The sequence below is a fragment of the Dendropsophus ebraccatus genome, chromosome 5, assembly GCF_027789765.1.
Source record: "Dendropsophus ebraccatus isolate aDenEbr1 chromosome 5, aDenEbr1.pat, whole genome shotgun sequence".
Lineage (NCBI taxonomy): Eukaryota > Metazoa > Chordata > Amphibia > Anura > Hylidae > Dendropsophus > Dendropsophus ebraccatus.
This window is the reverse complement of record NC_091458.1, coordinates 108,331,069-108,355,018: the sequence shown is the minus strand read 5'-3', so window position 1 is coordinate 108,355,018 and position 23,950 is coordinate 108,331,069. Positions and strand designations below refer to the sequence as shown.

General features: G+C 40.6%; 1 protein-coding gene across 4 annotated transcripts in view; it reads right to left on the bottom strand.

Annotated features, from left to right (window-relative positions):
* Nucleotides 1–23,950, bottom strand: part of MAP4K4 (mitogen-activated protein kinase kinase kinase kinase 4) — a 122,589-nt gene that overhangs the window by 20,866 nt on the left and 77,773 nt on the right. For all 4 annotated transcript variants that reach the window (XM_069970972.1, XM_069970973.1, XM_069970974.1 and 1 more), the window contains exons 6-16: nucleotides 21,834–21,924; nucleotides 17,874–18,004; nucleotides 16,220–16,274; nucleotides 16,057–16,135; nucleotides 11,224–11,399; nucleotides 8,755–8,827; nucleotides 7,815–8,025; nucleotides 6,195–6,356; nucleotides 4,803–4,889; nucleotides 1,397–1,642; nucleotides 830–991 (exon numbers count right to left, since the gene is read on the bottom strand). In XM_069970972.1, the coding sequence (XP_069827073.1) occupies nucleotides 830–991; nucleotides 1,397–1,642; nucleotides 4,803–4,889; nucleotides 6,195–6,356; nucleotides 7,815–8,025; nucleotides 8,755–8,827; nucleotides 11,224–11,399; nucleotides 16,057–16,135; nucleotides 16,220–16,274; nucleotides 17,874–18,004; nucleotides 21,834–21,924 (1,473 nt within the window). The remainder of the gene's footprint in view (nucleotides 1–829; nucleotides 992–1,396; nucleotides 1,643–4,802; nucleotides 4,890–6,194; nucleotides 6,357–7,814; nucleotides 8,026–8,754; nucleotides 8,828–11,223; nucleotides 11,400–16,056; nucleotides 16,136–16,219; nucleotides 16,275–17,873; nucleotides 18,005–21,833; nucleotides 21,925–23,950) is intronic.

Here is a 23,950-nt window from a genome sequence, read left to right as displayed (position 1 = left end):
TCACCAAAGTGGCTCATAAGAATGCCTTATATTTCTCAACTACCAATATTGAATTAAAATATAAGTTTTACTATTTCATTCTTAAAAGGAAAAATATACATACACTATTTAAAAACACAGGACAGAAGTGTCTATTCCCATGTCAAGTGTATACCGATCATTGCTGCCCTTGCAGGTTGCAGCTACTCAAGTACTGTAGTTAGGTCACTGCTGATCAGACACCAATATCCTGCTGTTTAAGGTATAAACTCTGCTATGGTGGCTCTGATCAGAAAAGTCTGCACTTTGCTCTTGTGTGTACCTTATGGGGGGTGAGGAGGGGTTCACTGTGTTGTATGTATACCAGTGGTAATTTTTAAGTGTTTTTAGCCTATTGTGAGGAGTCCATGTGTTTACAATAAAGAATTTGCTTTTTTTCACTTTCATTAGACAACCAACATAAAAGGTACCTAAGAATGGTCGCTTAAGAGGAAACAGGCAAGTACTAATATATGAATATCTGTGCTGTCAGTTCCTCTTTAAGGGAACTTGTTACATTTTACATATAAAACACCAATAAATGTACAAGTTTTCCCAGACACTGTTACAAGCTGCTTCACACCCAACTGCTGTATCAAGGAATTTTGAGCTGCAAAACTTTCTTACTACAAATATAAGTACGGTTCGAGCCCTATAAAAGGTGGCTTATTTGTTGCATCATTGACTAAAAGCCTAGCATAACAATGTGTACCTACACCGGCAGCAGAGGTAGTATCGTGGCATCTTTAATTATTTTAACAATTCACTTTTAAATAGGAAAATCTTTACAGACCACCGAATATTCTTATACCTGAGGCTCCACTGGCCTATGCATGGCAGGCTGAGCAGGCTCAGAATTCCCATTGGAAAATGACTCGGATCTTGAAGGCACTGGTGGCTCCAACACTCTCCCTGTTTGCTTTGACTGTGCTTCAGGAGAGCCTTGGTTAGTTTTCCTAAGGCGCTCTTCTGCCTGTAACAGAAGCAAGACATACACACATCACATAGGGCAACTACTTTCCAAATAAGAAAATATAATATATAACATTCCCAACCCTTTAACAACCCTGGAGATTCCAAATTTTGCTTTTACTTTATAGCTCCTCCTCTTCTTCTTCTAAGCAACAAAATTTTTTTATCTACAGGATCATCAAACACTGCTGCAACCCTCTAAATAGATACAGATTGGGGTGTGGGGGGAGTGTGCAGCAGTCAAATCCAATCCAACCCTCTTTATCATAGTCTATGAGAGTCAGATGTTTGGCCGGCTGGGAAGTGGAGCGCACTGCCTTGCACTCCTTAGCTTTATCCTGGGATCATAGTGGGTATCAGGAGTGAGACCCACCATGATCAGTAACTTTTGATTTGTCTGCTTTACCTCTCGCACACGTTCAGCCTGATCAAAGTGGGGTTTGGGTTCTGGGGTGTGGTAACTTTGCTTGCTTCTTTCTTGTGGTTGCATTGGGGGCTGTTGAGGCTGCGGCTGCTGCGGGGGTTGTTGTGGCTGCGACGGTTGCTGCCTGTGATCATGTTGTAAGGACATAAGATATGCTTGTTCTTGCTGCAGTTGACGTTGCAGTCTCTCTGCCTGCCTGTGTTCCTCCATTTCCCGCCATCGGTATTCCTAAAATAAAAGATCTTACAATATAAACTATTGCACAGACAAGCAACAATGATCAGGTTTCATTTCTCCTCCAGATATAAAATCTATTGTTTTGAGGATATGCTAGGTGGTCTCCAAACTTAAAGTGACTGTATCACCAGGCCCAGGCTGAAGCAATGGAGGCGGGCCGACCCACCCTTAGTAGGGAGAAACCCCAGCCCCTCCATGACGTGAATCCATTAGAATCAGGGTGGATTTGTTTTAAATCAAACTGATTTAAATCACGATTTAAATCACGATTTAAATCACTAGTCCGGAAGGCTTGATTTAAATCAGTGATTTAAATCAAAGTTTCTACCTAAACTAGTTCTTGCTACTTTAACATGCAAGTAGATGAAGATTTTTAGAATCACTTTTTATATTACTTTTTTCTCCCCAGTTTAATGGGTTAATCATTCATATTTGGACACCACTGTTCTGTTGTACTTAGGAAGGAGAAAAATAATCCTGAACTTAATAACAATTTAAATGGATTTATTCAACTGAAACAATAACAACATTACAGCATACGTTATTTGCTTAAACAAACATCCATGTTAACTAATTTGGCTAAACAAAAAAAAAAAAAAATAGTCCAAACAATCAGAAACATTGTCTAACTTCTTGGACTTGGTACTGAAGGGGATGATTCTGTATTCATAGGTTTGTAGAACAATAGGATTAAGGTCTTTTTCTCAACTCTGTTCATGTTGTAACATTTGAGAACATATACAGCCTTTATTCTACTGAGTTAAACAACTCAGCTTTATCTCATGATGGAAGAACCTTTGGATGGTAAAATATTTTCCTCAAAAAGCAGTTTATTGAAAAAAATCCGATTTAAATCAAAAAAATCCGATTTAAATCAAAAAAATCCGATTTTTTTGATTTTTTTAAAAAAATCATTGATTTTTATCCACCCTGATTAGAATCAATGGAGCCCTATCATGGAGGGGCTAGGGTTTCCTCCCCCTAAGGGTGGGTCGGCCCGCCTCCAGTGCTTCAGCCTGGGCCTGGTGGTACAGTCACTTTAAAGGGGTTGTTTCACAATTTATAAGCAGGCCAAAACATTTTTCATTTGGAATCACTAGCTGTTTACAGATGAAAAAAATTATTTTGTATCATTCGGCGGAAAATATAGTGTTGGGACAATGCACACTTTTAGAGCTTTCATATGTATTACAAAGAAAAGAATATAAGCATGCAATGTCCTACTATGAAGTTCACCAAAGAATTTCATGCCACAAGATTAAGGCTGGGGTCACACTGCACTTTTCTGTCTGTCACACTATTTCAGTTGTTTAAGCAAGTTTTAACGTTACATACAGAAAAACACAGTCAACCACATTTGTGTGTGTGTATGTAAAAAAACAAACAAACAAAAAAAAAACTGATGCCTTTTAATTCTTGTATTTATATTATCATGCAAGTCAATGGGGAACAGATTCTGCAGTACAGTTGTCTTATCTTACTTTCTGTTATTGCATTCATTTTTTTCTTTTTTAATGTATACGTTAAAAATAACAGAAAGGCAGTGTGAACCTAGCCTTGCGTATTGTAACTAATACCAATCATGATCCATTAATCATTAATCATTAAACACAACAACCTAACATACATTTACAGAAAAAAACACAATGGGGGAGCTTTTCATTTTTTAAAAGCCCTTCTAAAATGAATATGGCAATCTGATAGGCGACACCATGGTTGTGCCCAAGGTTTAATAAATCTCCCCCAATAAGGTCTCACATCACAAGATTCATGCAACAAACCATGGATGTGTCATTTTAAAGAAATGTCACAAAGAGAAAGGGCAAGTCAGCTTCTGATGCGTCTCATCACACATTATATGCATTACCCCTAACTTTAGTTAAACGTACCCGATTTTAAATGTAAACTTTTATTTAGATAAAGCTCTAAAGTTTCAAGATAAAAAATAAAAAAAGAAGAAACTTTGAACAGAAAAAAAAAAAACATTAAAAAGTACGATATTAAGTAGAAATTTGGTAAAAGAAAAAACATTTGTAAATAACCCACAAATATCTCCTGGGAAATGTACAAGCAATGAATATTTACAGATCTTACAATGGGTATTTCCATCTTAAAAAAAAAAAAAGTTGGCCTCCTATCCTAGCTGATCGTGAGGGTCCCATTCTAAAAACAGTAAAAAAAAAAAAGAAATTACCCTTAGATTGAACGGTGCAATGTATGTACTTGTATGCACTCTGCATTGCCAAGTTCAGCACTTTAACAAAGTTACTAACTTTACAATGCTGCAACTGGCTTGTGATTTCTTAGGGCGCATTTACACTACGTAATCTGCACGCATAACCTCCAGCAGATTCTGTGAGCGCTCCCGCTTGAACATCTGCCCGTCCCATAGGCTTTATTCTATGCTCAGGCAGATTCCACCCAAAAAAGAATTGACTTGTCAATTCTTTAAATAAGTTTTTTGTGCAGATTCCGTAGTGTAAATGTGCCCTTATGTGGGAAATGCACCTGTGCATTTTATTCCAGTCATAAAAAAGAAAAAAAACATGATCTAAAGAGAGTACTAAATTACTAAATGAATGAAAATGGAGTTTGTTTTTTTTGGAGTAGTAGCTCTTTACACTGACATCTTGTAAAATTCCCACGTTACTTTTGCATAAATGGAAGGTGAATGTGCTTGTCACCAAAACAACCCTATTCAGATGACAAGATATGATTTTTCAGATTAAGAATGTCTGCAACAAATCTGTCATGTGGGACTTCATCCAAATGCTGCCATGACTATCTGAACTACTTATGGATCTTTATACCGCCACAATCAATATTTGTGAACAGAGGTGACGTCAATGGGGGTAAGTTTTAAGTATCTTACCAACAATGCACCAAATAATTGGTGCCAAGGTGATGGCATAATAAAAACACTAATAAAAAATTGGGAACAGCCCAATTATATCCACTGGGAGTAATGCAACTTTAGAAAGCAGTGTCTGCCCAGGGAGACAACATGAAGCTGTGCTTGTCAATCTAGGGTGCAGGGAGCGCACTTCCCACACCAGCTAATTGTTTGTACAGCTTGTGCAGCTGTGCCGAGACAAAGTTGACCCCCACAACCCATTACAGCTACGGCGTCAGATCACCAGTAAACTCTCACCAGTAACATGGCCTGCTCTTGAAGCAGCTGTTGTTGAAGGATTTCCAAGTGCCTCTGCTCCTCCTCCAGCTGTCGTCTGATATACTCCTGTCACACAAACATTTTGGAGGGTTCAGGTTGTTAACCTGAGCAGTGTGTAAAAACGCACATACACTGATGGCATTGCCAAATACCAATGACCACAATGTAAAAGACATAAGGCACATGTAAAAAAAGAAATATATATATAATATATAAAGAAAATGCTCACACTGAGAAATCAATGGACACCTTGTATGCATCACAATATAGAGAGAGCTCTCATGGTTTGGGTTGCTACTAAATTATTAACACAAAAATAAGTGGAAAGAATAAAGATTCCTTTAATCCAGCATTCAGCTCTTTTGACCCCAACACAACTGCTAAATAAAACCACACAAGAATGGGCAGAGACATCCATGTATAATTTCTCCACCTTGTGGGTCACAACCTGGAGGTTCTTTACCTTTTGCAGAGCAGTTTTATACATTTTTCATATACTATGTACCATATCCCAGCAATGCTAGATTATAAAAATGTTACTGTTGAATGTCAATAGATTGGAAAAATCGAAAGAAAACTAAAAAGGCAAAAAGGGCACTAAGTGGTGTTCTAACTCCAGTATCCAAGATGCTCAATGAAAAACTACAGTAGCTCAACTTATTAAACCTGTCAGCTGATTGTAGCAAAAGGGGTCATTGACGTTAGTATATAACTAAATAAATGGCCTTTTACCTGCACAGGGCAATAAAGAGGTAAAAAAAACGCTAGTCAACAAAGAAAGACAGACCTGCCGATCAAGCTGAGCTAAGATGGAAGAAGCCAAGAAACTGCTACCAGACACTTCCCTGGTGCACCGGTTCTTTTGGTAAAAAAAGGAAGCCTGTAGTTCAGACTACATAGAACTCCGAAAAGACTTGCCTTTACTACTAGTGGAATACAGATGATGATACTCTTTGTTGCAGAAATATGTACTGGTAATCAATTAGAGTTTCCTTTAAAAGGACTGTTAAATATAACAATAAGCTGCTACATAACGCACACATGTACATGTTTCTAGAGATTTTCAACATCTAAAAAAAGTGATCTATGGGGTAATTGATTTTTGCTAGACTGCCTAAAATGGCTGATAACTGAAAATGGTAGTTTATCTTTCTCAACGCATTCTCTGCAGTTGAATATAATCTAAGTTTACTATCCCATTAAATTTACTTGGCTTAACTCATATACATGACCAGTCTATAGATAAGCCGAGTTGTAGTAGATAATGAGTTATATATGTATACACATAAAACCATTATTGTCCTATTAAATCAATTTGATTCTTCTCCAAAAAAGAGGACTCAGCTTTTTGGTAATTTGGCTTAGGTTTACCTGTTCCCGCTCCACTCGTCTTTTCTCTTCTTCAGCTCTTCTACGTTCCTCTTCTTCCTTGCGTCTCCGCTCCATTTCTTCCATTCTCTTCTTCTCTTCCTGCTCTCTTCTTCTTTGCTCCCTTTCTTGCTGCCGCCGAGCTTCACGTTCTCTTCTCTGTTGCTACTCAAAAGAAAAAAAAATATATAAGTGACCAGGCATTACCTAGCATAAGCATTCAAATACTGTACCAATCATATACTGCGACCAATAGGAACACTCTAGAGTCAATGAGAGACTAACTCGGTGCCCAGTGCCCTATATATCTGTGTAAAGTTGGTATTATCTGTGTAGAAAGGGACAGCTTTATAATTGCTTATTCCCCTAAAGTGAATGTCCACCCTTCAACAGAATTTTGTTCCTGTAATTCAATCTGGGCCAACATATCTACATAGATTTATACATTGTGCACACAATACACATTTACACTTTGAAACTAAAAACAGTATGCAGCTCCCCTTAGTGGAAGACGCAGCCAGCCAGAATTCCATCCTTTAACTGTGTCTAGGAAGAAAATTTGGAGCTTGGTAAGAAGAAAAAATTGACCTTGGACAACGCACACTGGCCACTCTGGTCAGCAGAGTGTTAGCCGCCGCTCATGAATATTCAGGACTCTTTATGCTGCAATGCTACCTATTATACAGGTGAGTTTTCAAATACTGTGTGAATCCTAATAGGTGACAGAGTGCTGAAAATCAGCCTGTCTGTCGCTATGTTATGCCGCCCCAAATAAGGCTCACTACCAGATGAGGCAGTGTATACCAGAAAGATTTACAAGCATGGTTCATATATTACACACAAATGTTGAACCAACCTGTAAACCTGCAAAAGGTATTATAGTGTCCCAGTACAGGGGTCACTAAGCTTTTTACCACCTGTCAGAATGTAACGTAATGTAATGTTTTCCACTCCAGCCACTAGGTGTCTCACTCTCCCCTGTGCACAGTGGCAGTCCTACAAGGTGTAGCTATGTTTGACCAATCACAGGTGCCTCCACTCTACCTTGTTTTGCACTCTCTTACCATTAGTTCCTGTAGTGAGGGGAGTTGTCTTCTAGCCAGAGAAGGGAGAGGAGTGTTTAGTTTAGGCTAGACTGACAGCCAGTATGCAGTGCTAAGTTCCAGAAGTGGGGTAACCAGAAGACTAGCACCAAACCTTGCCTACACTGTGGATTCTACAGTCAGGACAGTTACCCTCTAAGGAAAGGCAGAGGGGCGAAACCCCAGTAAGGCAAAGTTTCTAAGAACAGAGGCACCTTACTGACATACACTCATCCACCTGGGGAAATCTTCAGTGGGAGCTCAACCTAGAGACCTAGGACTCGTACTACCTCACATATCGGTTCTCCAAAGTGAGAAAGTTGCAATTTGCTTAAAAAGTTCTTTTTTTCACAAAATCCATTGATATATATTTAAATAATACATCGATTTTAATGAGCATCTTGTTTAGATGACACAGAACAAACTTCAGTAAAGACTCTGTTCTCCATTTTAACTGGGAATACAACTGAAGCATTGTTCAAGGATTCTTCCGCACACAATCGACAGCTGTGTTCCAATAAACTATTGGATGATTTTGTACCTCTTCAAGTCTCCTTCTTTGCTCTTTTTGCTGTTCTATGCGCTTCTGTCTCTCTGCCAATAGCTGTCTCTTGTACTCCTCCTGTTCTCGGAGTTGCTGCTCCTGTAGCAGCTGCTGCCTTCGTAAGGCCTCAGAACGCTCCTTGTTCTCCTGCTGCAGTCTCAGAAAATCACGTCGAAGGGTGGATTCCCCAGGCACGTTAACAATCGAGCTGAAGGAATAATATTGACACATTTGGACATACATGTTAAATAGACAATAGCTGACCACTGTGCTCAGAAAATTTCACTGTATTTCAATTTATACCTTCAGAGACCCACAACAGACCAGAGTGTCTTAATATGCAAGCCAAGCAGTCTCTGTATTCAAAAAGGTTATACTTTGTCTTAAAGGTAATTGGGTTTAATTAAACTGCATCCTATTATTTGCATTTTGTTAATACATGCCAAAAGGATGCGTCCTCAGTAAATGACCTTGTGTTTAAGTTTTTATGTAAAATTATTTTTGAAGAATTATAACTGATGTTTTCAACTTTCAACAATTTTTACTATCTACATTAATAATCCTGAAATCTTGCAGTTTTCAAACCCACCACTAGGTCTACAACTAAAGCCCCTATTACACAGGGCGATGCAAAGGAGCAAACGAGCGCTGTCCAGGTGATCGCTAGATTGTCCGGGCAGCCCATAGAATATAGCAGCGGTCTGAGAAGGGCCATCGCTGTAGCCAGTGATTGGCTCAGAGGACCATTTCTGCAGGATTAAGGAGTCACAGGAACTAGTGGTGAGCGCAGGGAACAGGAGCATCAGAAATGCAGCTGCAGGGAATCACAGCAGGTATGACTTTACTTTTTTGCTGGGGCTAGATGATCCCTTGGTCAAAATATATTTCACTAATGCTCAACCAACACCAAATACTAGAAAAGTATAATGTGAAATACCTTGGTTCTCCTTCCTGCTCAGGCACTTCCTCTTCCTCCTCTTCACTACCACTGTATTCATACTCTGTTTCATCTTATGGGGGGAAAAAAAGAAAAGAAAAAAAATAACCTGTAGCATGTTTGAAGCTTTACCTTAAAAAACAGGCCATTTTGTAAATCATACAAACTACAATTCCCTTCATACCTGGACAGCGAAAAGAATTGGCTGTCCAGGCATGATGGAAATAGAATTAGTTTCACAATATTTGGAGGGTGAGAGGTCCAAAATCCCTGAAGTACAGGAAAACAAATCTAGTAATCACTGAATAAAGGGTTTATTCTGTTTATAACTGTGTGTGTGTCAATATATACACACACTCCTTTAAGGCTAGGGATACACAAATTTTTGTATAGTTGCTAACTGATTTTAACTACTGAGTGGCACCTGCAGTCCAAAGTAGTATACAGAGTTGTATACCATATTGTGAGATTCAACCATCACTCAATCATTATGATCAATCAGTGAATATTCAAAAAGTTGCAACGTAGCCCTAGTGCTAAAGGAATCAACTTTAACTTAGTTGACATGGTAGAACTATAGTACTTCCTGGGAAAGAGAACAAAGTGTGTGATAATTTTATAAGCAGAGCTATAAGGCACTCAAATATTTATAGTACAGCAACTGTTAAGAGCAGAAAACCATAGCAATCTACAATGAGAGGGGTCTTCACGGCTCAATCATTTATTTTTTGGCAGCTGCTTAGGTAATAACCTATCCTCTGTTACATCTCTGCCAGAAGAGTAAAGCCATAAAGAGATACTGGAGAGAAATGAATTCCCTGAAGGATGTGACCATTTTACACAGGTTAAAAAATATCGATTTTGTCCACTAAAGGAATTTATTAATACATAATAATTTATTAAAATTAATAAATTCCTTAATAAAAGGTAGTTTATTATGTTTAATGGGGTACCAGCAAAAATTGTCCTGCAGGAAGGAGAGTATAACAGTGGTACCTCGGTTCTCAAACTGCTCGGAACTCGAACAGTATTTTCAAGGAAAGTTTGCTTTGGTTCTCAAACTCTTGCTCGGCTCTCACACACTTATCGGGCCCCCAGTCTTGAAGTACAGTAATACCGATGTATTTGAACGAAAATTTACCTGGAAGTTAACGTTCAGAATTCAAATCTGCTCGGTATCTGAATGCTTTTGCGAGCATGGATTGTGGGTTGTACCTGCTGGAGTGCATATACAGTACAGTAGTAGTACAGTCATTGCACCACCATCTTCCATCCTGTACAGTACTGTATAATACTGCTGGAGTGCATATACAGTACAATAGTAGTACAGTCAGTGCACCACCATCTCCCATCTGTTACATTGCTGGGATGGGGGCTCTATACAGTAAAGGATGAGTGAGCAGTTAGTGACTACTGTACTATAATTGCTGGTTTTGTTGAACATTTCTTGTGCATAATGTCCTGTACTGTATAGTGCTGTACTGTAGAGATTATACTGGACACTATACAATGTAATATAGGGGTACTGTAGGTAATTATTGGTGGTGCTGGAACCAATTAAATACATTTACATAATTTCCTATGAGAAAACACTGCTAACTTTTCAGACTGCCTTCCTGAACCAATTAAGTTCGAGAACCGAGGAACCACTGTATTTTAGTCTGACACAGCGCTTTCTGCTGCCACCTCTTTCCGTGACAGGAACTGGTTTTCTATAGGGATTTGCTGCTGCTCTGACAGAGGTTCCCTTTTAAGCCAATATGCAACAAAGCTTGGACTTCACTCCGTATTGCACTTTTGTAAATTTAGTGGACAAGTAGGCCAATCCACACCACAGGCAAATATGCCATTCCTCACTCTGGCATACATTACCTTTGCTCACTTCAATACATTGCTTTGGCCCTAATGTGATGCATTTGCATGTGGATTCTACAGCTGGCTATGAGCAGTACACATATGACCTCACTGCTTAAACCAGTACGTCTTTCAAAAGCAAACCTGCATGCAAACAATACGTTTTGCTATAGAAATCGTGGATTTCACCCATCTATGTTGAAAAAGGTGAAAGTTGCAGTAAATAGCTGCAAAAGAAATAGTAACATAAATAGGTGTGCTCCATTGTGAATGGGCAGGGCGAGACTGTTTACTGATGTGACCCAATAGTAACACCCAGTTGTCAATGTAGTCATGCACTGACAAGAAGAACAGAGGAACTGACACATCCGCTTTAATTGGAAATAATTCCTATATTTAAAAATGTGATATTAAGACAGATAGACTATTGTAGCACAAGATAGCGGGCATTCGCACTGTTATATTTACGTTTTCAGGTCTTTCTGAAAGCAAAATTGATAGAGAAGAGAAAACAATAAAACATAGCCATATAATATGTCAACTCTTTCAAAATATATTCCAGGATGGGCTATGTTTTACCTGAGGGTTGTCTGGAAAATAATATTCACCACTAACCTTTCTCTCCTCTCTTCTTCCTGGTCCTGTCTATGTGATCTTTAAGCTGGATCCGGACTTGCCTTTCATTTGGCTGGTCTCTTATAAATGGATGCTTTAGAAGCTGTTCTGTAGGGGGACGCTGCATGTAATTTTTCACAAGACAGCCTTCTATAAAACTAAAAAACTTCTTTGACCTTTAAAAGAAAAAAAAAAGTATATGCATGTAGATTTATATATATATATATATTTATATATATATATATATATATATATATATATATATATATATATATATATTTAATATGTTCAATACAAATATTTTGTATTATTAAACACAAGCACAAATATGTTACTTCCAAGATGGCAATCATAAAAATAAAAATATTGGATATGTTGTGCTTCTATTCTATTGCTAATATGCAAGGGGCTTTCCAATGTTGCTACATATGAGAAAAATACTAGGACCATGTTTCCATGAAAATTTAGAAAACTTTTTGCCTGGGCCATCGGCAAGTTACATGCGGATTTTGTACTACAAACTGTTAAAATTTAAGTACATCAAGACACCTGTATAAAGGGCTGCAAAAGGGGGGGATGCAGAATACAGGAGCAAAAAGATGCTTAAAGGGGTAGTGCGGCGCAAAAAAATTTATTCACAGAATAACACACATTACAAAGTTATGCAACTTTGTAATGCATGTTATGTCTGTGAATCGCCCCCTTCCCGTGTCCCACCACCCCTGCCCGTGTACCCAGAAGTGTGTGGTGCATTATACATTACCTGATCCCCCCTCCGCCGCGTCATAACTGTGCTCAGCCGCACAGCTATGCTCAGCCAATCGCCACTGAGTGGCTGATGACACGGCGGAAGGGGGACGGCTGCAGCGATTCGGCCGTACGTCCGAAGATGACGTTTGGCACAAGATGGCGGACGGGCTCGACACGGATCAGGTAATGTATAATGCACCACACACTTCCGGGTACACGGGAGGGGGTGGTGGGACACGGGGAAGGGGGCGATTCACAGACATAACATACATTACAAAGTTGTATAACTTTGTAATGTGTGTTATTCTGTGAATAATTTTTTAGCGCTGCACTACCCCTTTAAAGGGCCCGTTCACAATAAGCAAAACAGGCGGAATTTCTCGGCGGAATCCCGCTTGCCTCAGTGTCACACAGTGTCTCTATGGGATGGCTTGCACGCCTCTGATGAAAAAATCTTTCAGGAGGCTTCAGGAAGCCATCAGTATTTCCTACAGAAAAAAAAAAAAAAGGGCCAGACAGTTTGTGTGATACTTTAGGTGAATGAAAAAAGAATAGAGATGCAATTCTGCTCCCTTTGTAGGGGTACATAGAATGCCAAGGTCTGAAGTAGCCAGTGACCAAAAGGAAACGGTCACGATATGAGATGACCAAAGAACACCTGCTGATGCTACCCTAAAGACTGGTTGCTTCCAACAGGGGCCCAAATGTGCAATGTCCTAGAAACAAGAAAAAGACTAGGTACTTACAAGGTCAGCGCTGTCCCAAAAATTTGCCCAAAATGACAAAAGTATAAATAAAAATAATTTATTCTACCCTTGTGCCTTATAGAATAAAAAATTTTTATTAATTTACTTTGTCATTCTGGGCATATTTCTGGGAAAGCGATGACCTTGTGAGTATCTAGTCTTTTTCTCGTTTCTATGACATCAGAATTCCTCACTGTAAAACTAAACAGCAAAAATTAATAAAAAGACATCCTCACCTGCTGCACAGCTGCAGCGGTGCTCTCCAGATTCTCTTTTCTGCTCCCTTCTTCGGTTCGTGTGCCGAAGCGATAGGGAGGTAGCGGCCTCTTGTGGCCGGAGGTATAATGCTGTCTCTGGTCACAAGAGTGGTTGACAGGGTGGGGAGCCAATGGTTTCTCATCCTGTCAAAGTGCTGCATTTAAAGGGCCAGGCGCAGTACAAAGCCGGTGTGGGGTGCCTAACATTTGTCAAATCTGGAATCCAGATCAAAAAGACAGTTCAGAAGCCTATGAAATCAGAGGCCTGTCAAATCTGGAATTCCGAACAGTTTCCGGATGCACATCCATAGATGTCAAGGATTCAGGATGCTCCTATAGGCATCTACATTGGAATTCTGGGGAGGGGGGGAATAGGACTGGTGCTATAATATCGGGACCTAGTTTTCATAACAGACACCCTTCAGGAAAAAAAAACTGAAGGGTTTAGTCTATGGGTCCAAAAATACATCAGGAATATATCAGGACACAATATGCATGAAGCCTTAGGCTATGTTCACACGTCGTCTGAGACCGGCCGTTCCGTGACCCGGCCTGTCTCTGGCCGGATCATCCTGGCCGGTACTTAAGTGCCGGCCGGATGATCTTTCTGGCTGCAGAGCTCTGATGTGGGCGCATTAGCGCCCACCCTCATCAGAGCTTCCCCCTGCACACTATGGAGCGAGCGGCCGGAGCCGCTTGCTTCATAGTGTGAAATGACAGGGTGTCCTAAGGCCGCAATTCATTGAATTGCGGCCGCAGAAAACTGACATGTCAGTTATTTGCGGCCCCGTACGGGATCCCGGCCGGAGCGCACACAATGTGTATACGCTCCGGCTGGGATCCCATTGAAAGTAAGGCATTGTTCCACCGGGCCAAAAGTACGGCCGTTGTTGCCATCGTACTTTTACGTAGTGTGAACATAGCCTTAGTCTGCAAGAGAAGTATGATGCAGGGGGGGGGGAATTCAAGGAAAAAGTACCCTAAAAATAAAGTCAATGCTTCACTAGAACAACAGCGTTAAATTCCTGGAGTTGCTAAATCAGATTCCAGGCCTCAATCCAACTGAGGGCTTTGGCAGGGCTTGAAAACAGCTGTTTACTTACAGCTCCAATGCATTGTAACAGAGCTTGAACAGTTTAATAAAGTGGGAAAGAATTGCAGTAAAAGCTGAAAAGTTATGCACTCAATCACACTAATGTGTACATCACTGCACATATTAAACACACTTCCTAGGGATTTGCTTACCCTTTGACAGCTGATGTCTTCTTTTTTTTTTTTTACACACTTTAGCATCAAAGTTGTTGTACAATGGAAACATGAATGCTGAATGTTGTTCAGAATCATTATTCCATGTACAAAGTGAAAACAAAATGTAAGAAATCTTTGCATTGATACACAGTACGTATTCAGAACCTTTACTTAGCACTTTGAAGCATCTCTGGCAGTGATCAGCCCTTTCAGTCTTGGGTATGATGCCACAAGGTGTACACACCTAGATTTGGGGGGGTTTAAGCTCTTCTTCTCTGTAGATCTTCTCAAGCAGGTAAGATTGGGGCAGTCTCTGGAGCCATTTTTAAGTCCCTCCAAATATGTTTGATTGGGTTCAAGTCAGGGCTCTGGTATGGCTACTCAAAGGGTCCTTTTACAAGGCACGATATGGGGCCATGCAAGGACACAAACAAGCACATATCAGCGAGATCCCAGCTTGTTTGCAGTGACTTTCCATGGAATAACACACCGTGCTGTTAGTTTCCAGATCACAAGCAGGGCATACCTACCTTCTGGGCTGCTTGTGATCCAGCTCCCTGCTCTACTGGCTCAAATCTGTACAACCGTCTGGTACCATTTAAAGGGGAACTAGCAGCAGTTAGACAAGTCTAACCTGCTGAAATCTCCCTATTGCGCACAGGGCGCGCAGAATGAAGGTTGGTCTCTTACCTTTATCCTCTGTGCCGTTCCCGTGCAGTTTTAATGTAATTATGTGTTTCTGGTAAGGCTGTTTGGAGCACTGCCCCTCCCCTGTCCGCTCCTTCTAATGATTATCAGTGGAGCGGGATTACAATAAATCTGCACTGGAACTGCGAAGAGAATAAATGTAAGACACATACCATTAATCCTCAGGGCCCTGTGTGCAATACAAATCTATCAGCAGGTTAGATTCATCTAACCTGCTAAAGTTTTCAAATTAAAGGGGAACTATTTTTTTTATCCAGAGTACCCCTTTAACGTCACCAAATAATAGAGGGGCTAATCTATGTGTGGATCTGCTGAGCAGTACAGTGCAGGAATCCGTTTTAACTTCAGATTCCTGCTGTGGACTCTCTAAAGCATGGCCATACGTAATCTCAACATATGTTTACACAGTTTTTAAATTAATTTTAAATGTCCGCACGTCGGCATGGGACGGAGAGAAAAAAAGGTTAATTCTTACCTTCATCCTCAGTGCTGTCCTCATGACTTAAGTTGCCAAACGAATGATACAGCGATCATTCGGGTCGCCCGTGTATGGGGAAACTTTGCCCCGCCAACTGTTGCAAAATTACAATTCTCATCATGCCTGGACAGAGCGATGGGAACTATAGTTTTGCAACAATTTTGGGGCCATAGGTTCCCCATTCCTGGCTGCTAGTTTGCAGCCGCACATGGGGCCATGTAAACAGACCATATGCTAAATTGATATCTGCAGCATCAAATCTTCTGCAGATACTGTACATGTGAATGGACCCCAAGTGTCCTTTTACACGGCCTGATTTGTGGTCATCACAGACATCGGCACTGGTTACAGTGCCTTTACATGGCATAATTAATCAATCAAGCAGTCTGCTGTAACATTATGTGGCCATTTACCTGCATTCTTAATTGTATCAGAAATATTTAGATATATTAGTCATAATATATTTTATACAGGACACATATGCTATCAGCAAGACCACTGCTTTTAGAGCGAAGCAGTGGTTGGTAACCTCAAGTCTAGTCCCAAGTAGGTTTATACACAATCTAATAGATGAACTAGAGCAGCATCCTTTATAGTGGTAGGAGAGATCAGTTTGCATACAGCATCAGCAGAAAGTTGAACTCACCATTTCTTTGATTTTAGCCGTGGTGGAGGATTTCTTGGAATAAGGAACAGCGCTCTCATTGGGTGCATATCACAAAGAGCTTTGGGAAAACAAACAAGCTAATTTAAATGCACAATATAAAATATATATAAAAAGTACAGAACTGATTAAGAGAGTAACTTACGGGGTGCCCCTTCTGCCATCTCAATAGCTGTGATACCACAAGACCAAAGGTCACTCTGAGCAAAAAAGAAAAAATATATACATATATATTAATCCCAGAAAATGGGTATCATTACACCTTAAGGCTCGGTTCACACTACGTATATTTCAGGCAGTATTTGGTCCTCATGTCAGGTCCTCATAGCAACCAAAACCAGGAGTGGATTGAAAACACAGAAAGGATCTGTTCACACAATGTTGAAATTGAGTGGATGGCCGTCATATAACGGTAAATAACTGCCATTATTTCAATATAACAGCCGTTTTTTAAAATAACAGCAAATATTTGCCATTAAATGACGGCCATCCACTCAATTACAACATTATGTGAACAGAGCCTTTCTGTGTTTTCAATCCACTCCTTGTTTTGGTTGCTATACAGCCTCACAAATACAGCCTCAAATATACATAGTGTGAACCCAGCCTAAAGGGGTATTCTCATCTGGGTATGTTATCCCCTATCCAATCCAATCAACCCTGTGCTCAGTGCACCTGCCCAACTACACTACTATTTTATTCATTCTCTATGAAGTCACCAAATGCTTCCAAGTCCGGAAGCATTGGGCGGTTCCATAGAGAATGGAGTACCAGCATGGTGGCCACACAAGTGCACAGAGTGCTCCTTTCACAACAACTACACCACCACTTAGGATTAGTTGGGTCCGGGTAATCACCCCCAGTGATCAGCTTGTTATCCCCTATCTGTGCCAAAATTAGAACAGGAATTGAAGAAAAAGAAGTGCAGGTCCAGCATGCTAATGGATGATCAATAACACCTTTTAACTTTATTCCATTTCAAAAGCCAAAGTTCCACATGGGAACAAACAAGATGACGCATTTTCTGCATGCGCATTTAATCACACCATGATGCAAAGGGCATCATCTTGTTTGCTCCTGTGTGAAACTTCCAACTTTTGAAATGGAATAACGTCACAAGGTTTTATTGATCATCCATCAGAGTGCCGGACCCATACTTCTTTTTCTTCAATTCCTATTTGGAACATAGGCTGGCAACCCAGGATCCGTGCACCCCCTTAGCAAGGTTTGCTCCGGAGCTGCATTCAATAGGTAAGCTGACAAACCTCTATTATATCTACCAGATCAGAATACCCCTTTAATGGAAAGTTTTAACCATTTTATTTACAGAAATAATCTTTCTGTGCATTATGAAGTTTTATGGGACTAAAGGGGTTAAGTTTCTCCTCAAGGAGAGAGTGGGTTCTTACAGTCCATGCAATGATCCACTTGAAAAAATGCAAAGCACTCCTTATCAAGAGGGAGGAGAACTTGATCTCTGTACTGAGCACTGACTTGCAGGGATGCTACTTCCAACAGGTGGCAACAGAGATCAAGCCCACTTCTTGCTGGGAGATGGTGACTTTGCATTCTGAAGTTTCAGGTTAGAGTAGATATTCTACAAGAATGAAGTTACAGTAACAATATTGCACAACAATATGTCATGTATATAGTACTGATATATCTCCTACAAACCACATTGATTACTTGCCACAAAGATCCTCAATCTGATTTGACCTAACTAAAGCAAATGGCAAAGCAAGCCAAAAATAGACAAATAAAAATGCACTAGTCCCGGCATCATCTCACCCTGCACTTACTCTGTAATCATAGGTAGCATCTGGGTTCTCATCACAGGCTATAACTTCTGGGGCCATCCAATACGGTGTACCAATAAATGTATTCCTCCGGCCTACCGTCCTGTCCAGCTGTGCACTGACACCAAAATCCACTGCGGGAGACACAGGAGCAGGAGACATTGATGTCTTGAAAACCATATCTAATTAAAGTCTGCACAGTCAGCTGATCTATAGGCTGTAAAGTGCTCCAAACACTCTCATTAGGAATTCATAGGATGACATGAAATCAATAGCATTTTGCACCAATGCATTAGTATGTTAACCCCTTCAGGACCACGCCTGTTTTGTCACTTACCATCTTTGCATCACTGCATTCAAGTTGTAATTTTTTACTTTAATAACGATAAAGCTTTATGATGTTTTGTTTAGTCTTTTTTTTGGAGGGTGGGTTGTATATTTTAATGGTTACATATAATTACTAATTGAAAGGGGTCATCCCATGAAACAAAGTTGCTAAAATCAGATACATAGCGTTTCAGTGCGCTTGACCATTCCAACCACAACTATGCAATACATTCTTCTACAATGGTTTGAAAGAATGACAGCACGTTTGTAAGGCACTGTTCAGAGTACACCATACAGCCAACAACTGCACATACCCTGTTTCCCTGAAAATAAGATATCCTCAGAAAATTAGGCATAGTGGAGAATTTACAGGATAGCTTAAAATAAGGCATCCCTATGAAAATAAGGCATCCCCGAACGCAAGACCCCCGCCGCCACCATGCCACTAAGGAGAGGGAGGTGGTAGGTTGTCTGGTTATGCTGCTTTGTGATGACAATTACTATATATAACTATATATAATAAATGTTAATTTTTCTCTTGTTCAACAATAAGTGTGAATTCTTTTTCATGGAAAAATAAGACATAGCGCATCTTTAGGAGCCAAAATTACTATAAGACAGTCTTATTTTCGGGGAAAAACAGTATTTATGGCAAATAATAAAAAGCCTAATCTGTGCCATCACTAAATTGTTTAGTTTCCTAGATAGCTCGCATGCTATTTTAATTCAACAGTGCTCCTCTAAATATTTGAGAAGACATAGTGGGGCCTACGTCTGTCTGCGGGCTACATCTATTTATAATCAAGTCAGATGAATCTCTGTGGAATGCTATACAAATATGGGTTTCTTTCATGCGGTCTCTCGACAATAAAAGAAGAAAAGAAAAAACACAACAAAATGGTGTCACATGATCTAAACATGGGGTTTAAGCTTAAAATAATCACATACATTAGGTTGCATAAACTGTGACTGATCTTATAAGGAAACTCCTAGTTCCAGTAAACAGGAGATTTCAAGAGATGACCTGCTCACATGATGCATTCTTTACTGGCTTATCCACATATGTGAAGACAACTGATCACTAAAGCTGACCATACACTTCAGATTTCAGATGTCTTTCCAACCAAAACTGTATTTTGAATAAGGTGGGGGGAATCCCTGCCATACACATTAGGTGGTTGACCTGTCCTGTTAAGATTGAAGTTGATCAAACCTGACAATTGTATGTATGAGGCCAGCTTTAGCACCTCTGTAGTGACCATATACAAATGCTGCCTTAAGTCAACTCCTAAGAAATTATTTTAGAGGGTACCTGTCATGATGAAGAGCAGCGAAGGACAGAGTCACAAGCTGATGCTGGAAGTTCAGGTTTGTCTCGATGTGCCCCATGCTAACAGAGTACTGTACACAAGCTGTATTCTAATTAATAGGGCTCGTGAACGCAACTAAACCAGCATGGGACATGTCCAGGGAGATGCAGTTTTCTAGCCTCAGTTGCAGCTGGACTCTGTTCTGCATGGTTCTTCATTCTTACAGGTAGCCTTTAAAGCGACTCCGTACCCACAATCTGACCCCCCCAAACCACTTGTAACTTCAGATAGCTGCTTTTAATCCAAGATCTGTCCTGGGGTCTGTTCAGCAGGGGATGCAGTTATTGTCCTAAAAACAACTTTTAATCCTCCAGCGCTGTGTCTAACAGACGGGGCTTACATTTGTATATGCATTAGGCTGGCACACCTCTCCGTCCTTCCTCCCCACCCTCATCATCATAAGGAATGCTCCAGGAACATTAACTGCTGTTTGAGCTTTGCACAGGTGTATTAACGATCCAGCCCATGTACATTATATACACAGCTGGGGAATAGGAAGCAATCTGCCTGGAGCATTCCTAATGATGAGGAGGGTGGGGAGGAAGGACAGAGAGGGTGTGCAAGCCTAATGCATATACAAATGTAAGCCCTGGCCGTTAGACACAGCGCTGCCAGATAAAAAATTGTTTTTATGACAATAACTGCATCCCCTGCCGAACGGACTCCAGGACAGATCTTGGATTAAAAGCAGCTTTCTGAAGGTACAAGTGGTTTGGGGGAGTCAGATTGTGGGTACAGAGTCGCTTTAAGTCTTTGCTGAAGAAAAGTATCATTTACCATAGTATGGCCAGCTTCACATGAGCATATTACATGCCTGACCAAGCCTGACTACTGACAGCTGTCATTTCAGGACATCAGACAGGCAACCAGGCCAGGACTTGCATCTGTTATACAGACACAAAAAGGCACATCATGTGCTCTTGTGAAACAACATAAACCAGACACATATGTACAGGAAAAAAAAGGGTATTCTAATAAGGGGGCTACATGAAAAGCGTAGCACCGTGATCCGTAATTTACAGAACTCCAGGAGTTATAGAAACAGCCTTGCTTGTGGTGCTGCACCATTTACCAGAAGAGAGAAAAAAAAATTTTGGCAGCACATCTATGACTCTGTTCACACTGCAGGTTGCACGCTGCTTGTGGCTTAAGTACAGACAAAAAAAAACAAAACAGCAACCCACAGGTGTAAGGGCCTACCGTATAAACTCCTCCCAGCGTACACACGGCAAACACCTACTCTGTAGATATTAAAAATTAATTTTTTTTTTTTTTTTTTTTTTTTTAGAAAAGTGAGGATCTTAGCAAACTGTTTGATCAAACAGAGTGTACCATGTCGCCAACGTTAAGGCGTCCTCAAGACATGGACCCTAATCTAGTGTGAAAATGCTAGAGTAGGGTCCATGTCTCGAGGACGCCTTAACATTGGCGACATGGTACACTCTGATCAAATAGTTTGCTAAGATCCTCACTTTTCTAAAAAAAATAAATAAATAAAATAAAATTATATTTTAATATCTACAGAGTAGGTGTTTGCCGTGTGTGCGCTGGGAGGAGTATATACGGTAGGCCCTTACACCTGTGGGTTGCTGTTGCACCTTTTGGTTTTTGTCTGTACTTAAGCCACAAGCAGCGTGCAACCTGCAGTGTGAACAAAGTCATAGATGTGCTGCCAAAATTTCCCTTTTTTTCTGTTGAATGTGGGGGGTGTGGCTACCTCCTGTTGGCTTGCACTCCACCCATGTCTCAAGGCTGCTATAAAAGAGATCATTTGGCTCCTATCTGCCCAGTTGTAGGCTTATTCAGCCCAGGAGAGGCTATTGCTAGTGTGAAAATGCTAGAGTAGGGTCCATGTCTCGAGGACGTCTTAACGTTGGCGACATGGTACACTCTGTTTGATCAAATAGTTTGCTAAGATCCTCACTTGTCAAAAAAAAAAAAAAAATATATATATATATATATATATATATATATATATATATATATAATATTTAAATTTTTAATCTCTACAGAGTAGGTGATTGCCGTGTGTACGCTGGGAGGAGTATATACGGTAGGCCCTTACACCTGTGGGTTGCGGTTGCACCTTTTGTTTTTTGGCTGCACCATTTACACAACTATTTTCAGTGAGTTGTGCAAATTGCTTAAAACTGTCCATTTGGCTATTTTCGGCTTCCTCACCAGCTCCAGCATTCCTGGATGGGAATACCCTTTAAATCTCTGTATGGTGTTAATGTTTAGGAAGTAACGGTTTTGTGTAACATACCCAGCTTCACCTCCGCATTCTCCGTCAGCAGTACATTCTGTCCTTTGATATCTCTGTGAATCACGTGATGAGCGTGGAGATGAGCCAAGCCCTTAAGAGAACAAATGAGTTAGACCCGTAAGAGTTTTAAGCTAACTTCATGAAAAGATACATCGCTGAGGCGTTATAATAAAGCCGTTGGCTAAAATTAAGACTGAGGCAGTGACTCACAGTCCTTTGTCTTAAATAAATGGAACTTGATCCTAGTTTATTTATAACCGGATGCTTTTGGCAATAAATGTGATGAACAACAAGATTAAAACCACATTGCATAAACAAGTTGAGACAATGAAGGGTCAGGTATCTTTAAGGTTCCAACGAATGATGAATGAATTTTAACTGCAGATTATAGGTTATAAGCAGGTGTCAGTGTACAAAATGGAAACTAAGTGCATTTATTAAGCACAAACCTGATAACTTGCTAAGAATTTATCATCACAGCTCATACATCCATGTAATAAGGGAAGATGTGGGTCTATCTACTGCTTGCAACTTAAAGTGACACTGTCACCCCCGTTGTGCATTCTGACATCTCTACACAGGTGTAATGGGTAAATTTAGCGGTTTTCATACCTTATTTTATATTATACGCCATGGTGCTTGTTTAAGTAAAAAGTGTTCTTTTATCAACTGCAGATTGTATTAAGTGGGCGTGGCCTGTAGTCATTAGTGCCACTTAGCCCCGCCCACAATGGCACCATTGGCCCCGCCCCCTCGCCGGCCATTGGAACAGGCTGGCCGAAAGGTCTAGACCCCACCCCCTTTACGTCAGCCAACCAATGGATGCCAAAGGGGCGGGGCCAATGGTGGTGTTGTGGGCGGGGCTAAGTGGCGCTAATGACGCGAGGTCACACCCACTTAATACAATCTGCAGTTGATAAAAGGACACTTTTTACTTGAACAAACACCATGACGTATGATATGAAATAAGGTATGAAAAATGCTAAATTTACCCTTTACACCTGTGTAGAGATGTCAGAATGCAAAAAGGAGGTGACAGTGTCACTTTAAGGAGTTTTCCGAGCAAAACAGACTAATAAGCTATCCCCAGGATGAGTATCGAGTCACTGATTAGCAGGGTGCCAACACCCGGCCCACCTGCCGCTCAGTTGTTCAGTGCTCAGACTACACAGTGCACAGGGCCGGAAGCAGTTGGCCTCGTGTCTACGGCAGCCGAACTGCAGTACCCTAATGTGGCCACTACACAGTGAATGGAGCCGAATGCTTCCAGCCCTAATTACTGTGTAGCCTGGGCACTGTACAGCTAATCAGTGGGGCTTCTGAGTGTCAGCACTCTGCCGATCAAAGACCAATGACCTATCCTTTAGAGAGCACACCAGTCTGCTTTGCCCGAAAAACCCTGCTAATCACTCACTATACAATATATTCATAATTGCATCCAGGAATAACCAACAATGGTGAATGGCATAAAATGTTAGCAAACAATGGTGGATGGCATAGGTGTTAGTCAACAACAGAGAAAATGTTGCTAAAAGTGATACAAATGCTGAAGCAGATTTTAATGTGTTGGCAAAGACTGCAGAGGAGAAGGACTTAGGGGTAGTGATTTTAGCCTTAAAAGGAGTCACCAGTGCAACCAGGCAGTGGGGAAAGCAAATGGTATGCTGGGGTGTATAGCTAGAGGTATACCCAGTAGGAAGAGGGAGATTGTGATCCTGCTGTATACAGCTCTAGTGAGACACATCTGGAACACTGTGTCCAGTTCTGGAGACCTCACCTACAGAAAGATATTGATAGAATAGAATGGGTCCAAAGACGGGCTACAAAAATGGTGGAGGGTGTCAGGCATAAAACATATCAGGAAAGATTAAGGATTTGAATGTGTATAGTCTGAAGAAAAGAAGAGAACGGGGGACACGATTGAAAGCTTTATGTTCAGAAAGGTTCAGAAAGGAAGTTTGTTTGTTTTTTTGAAACTGAACTGAAGAAAAAGAGGACACAGTGAGAAGTTAGTTGGGGGAAAGATCAGAAGTAACGTGAGAAAATATTACTTTACTGAAAAAGTAGTAGATGCTTGGAACAAACTTCCACCAGATGTAATAGGTAAACACGCCTGG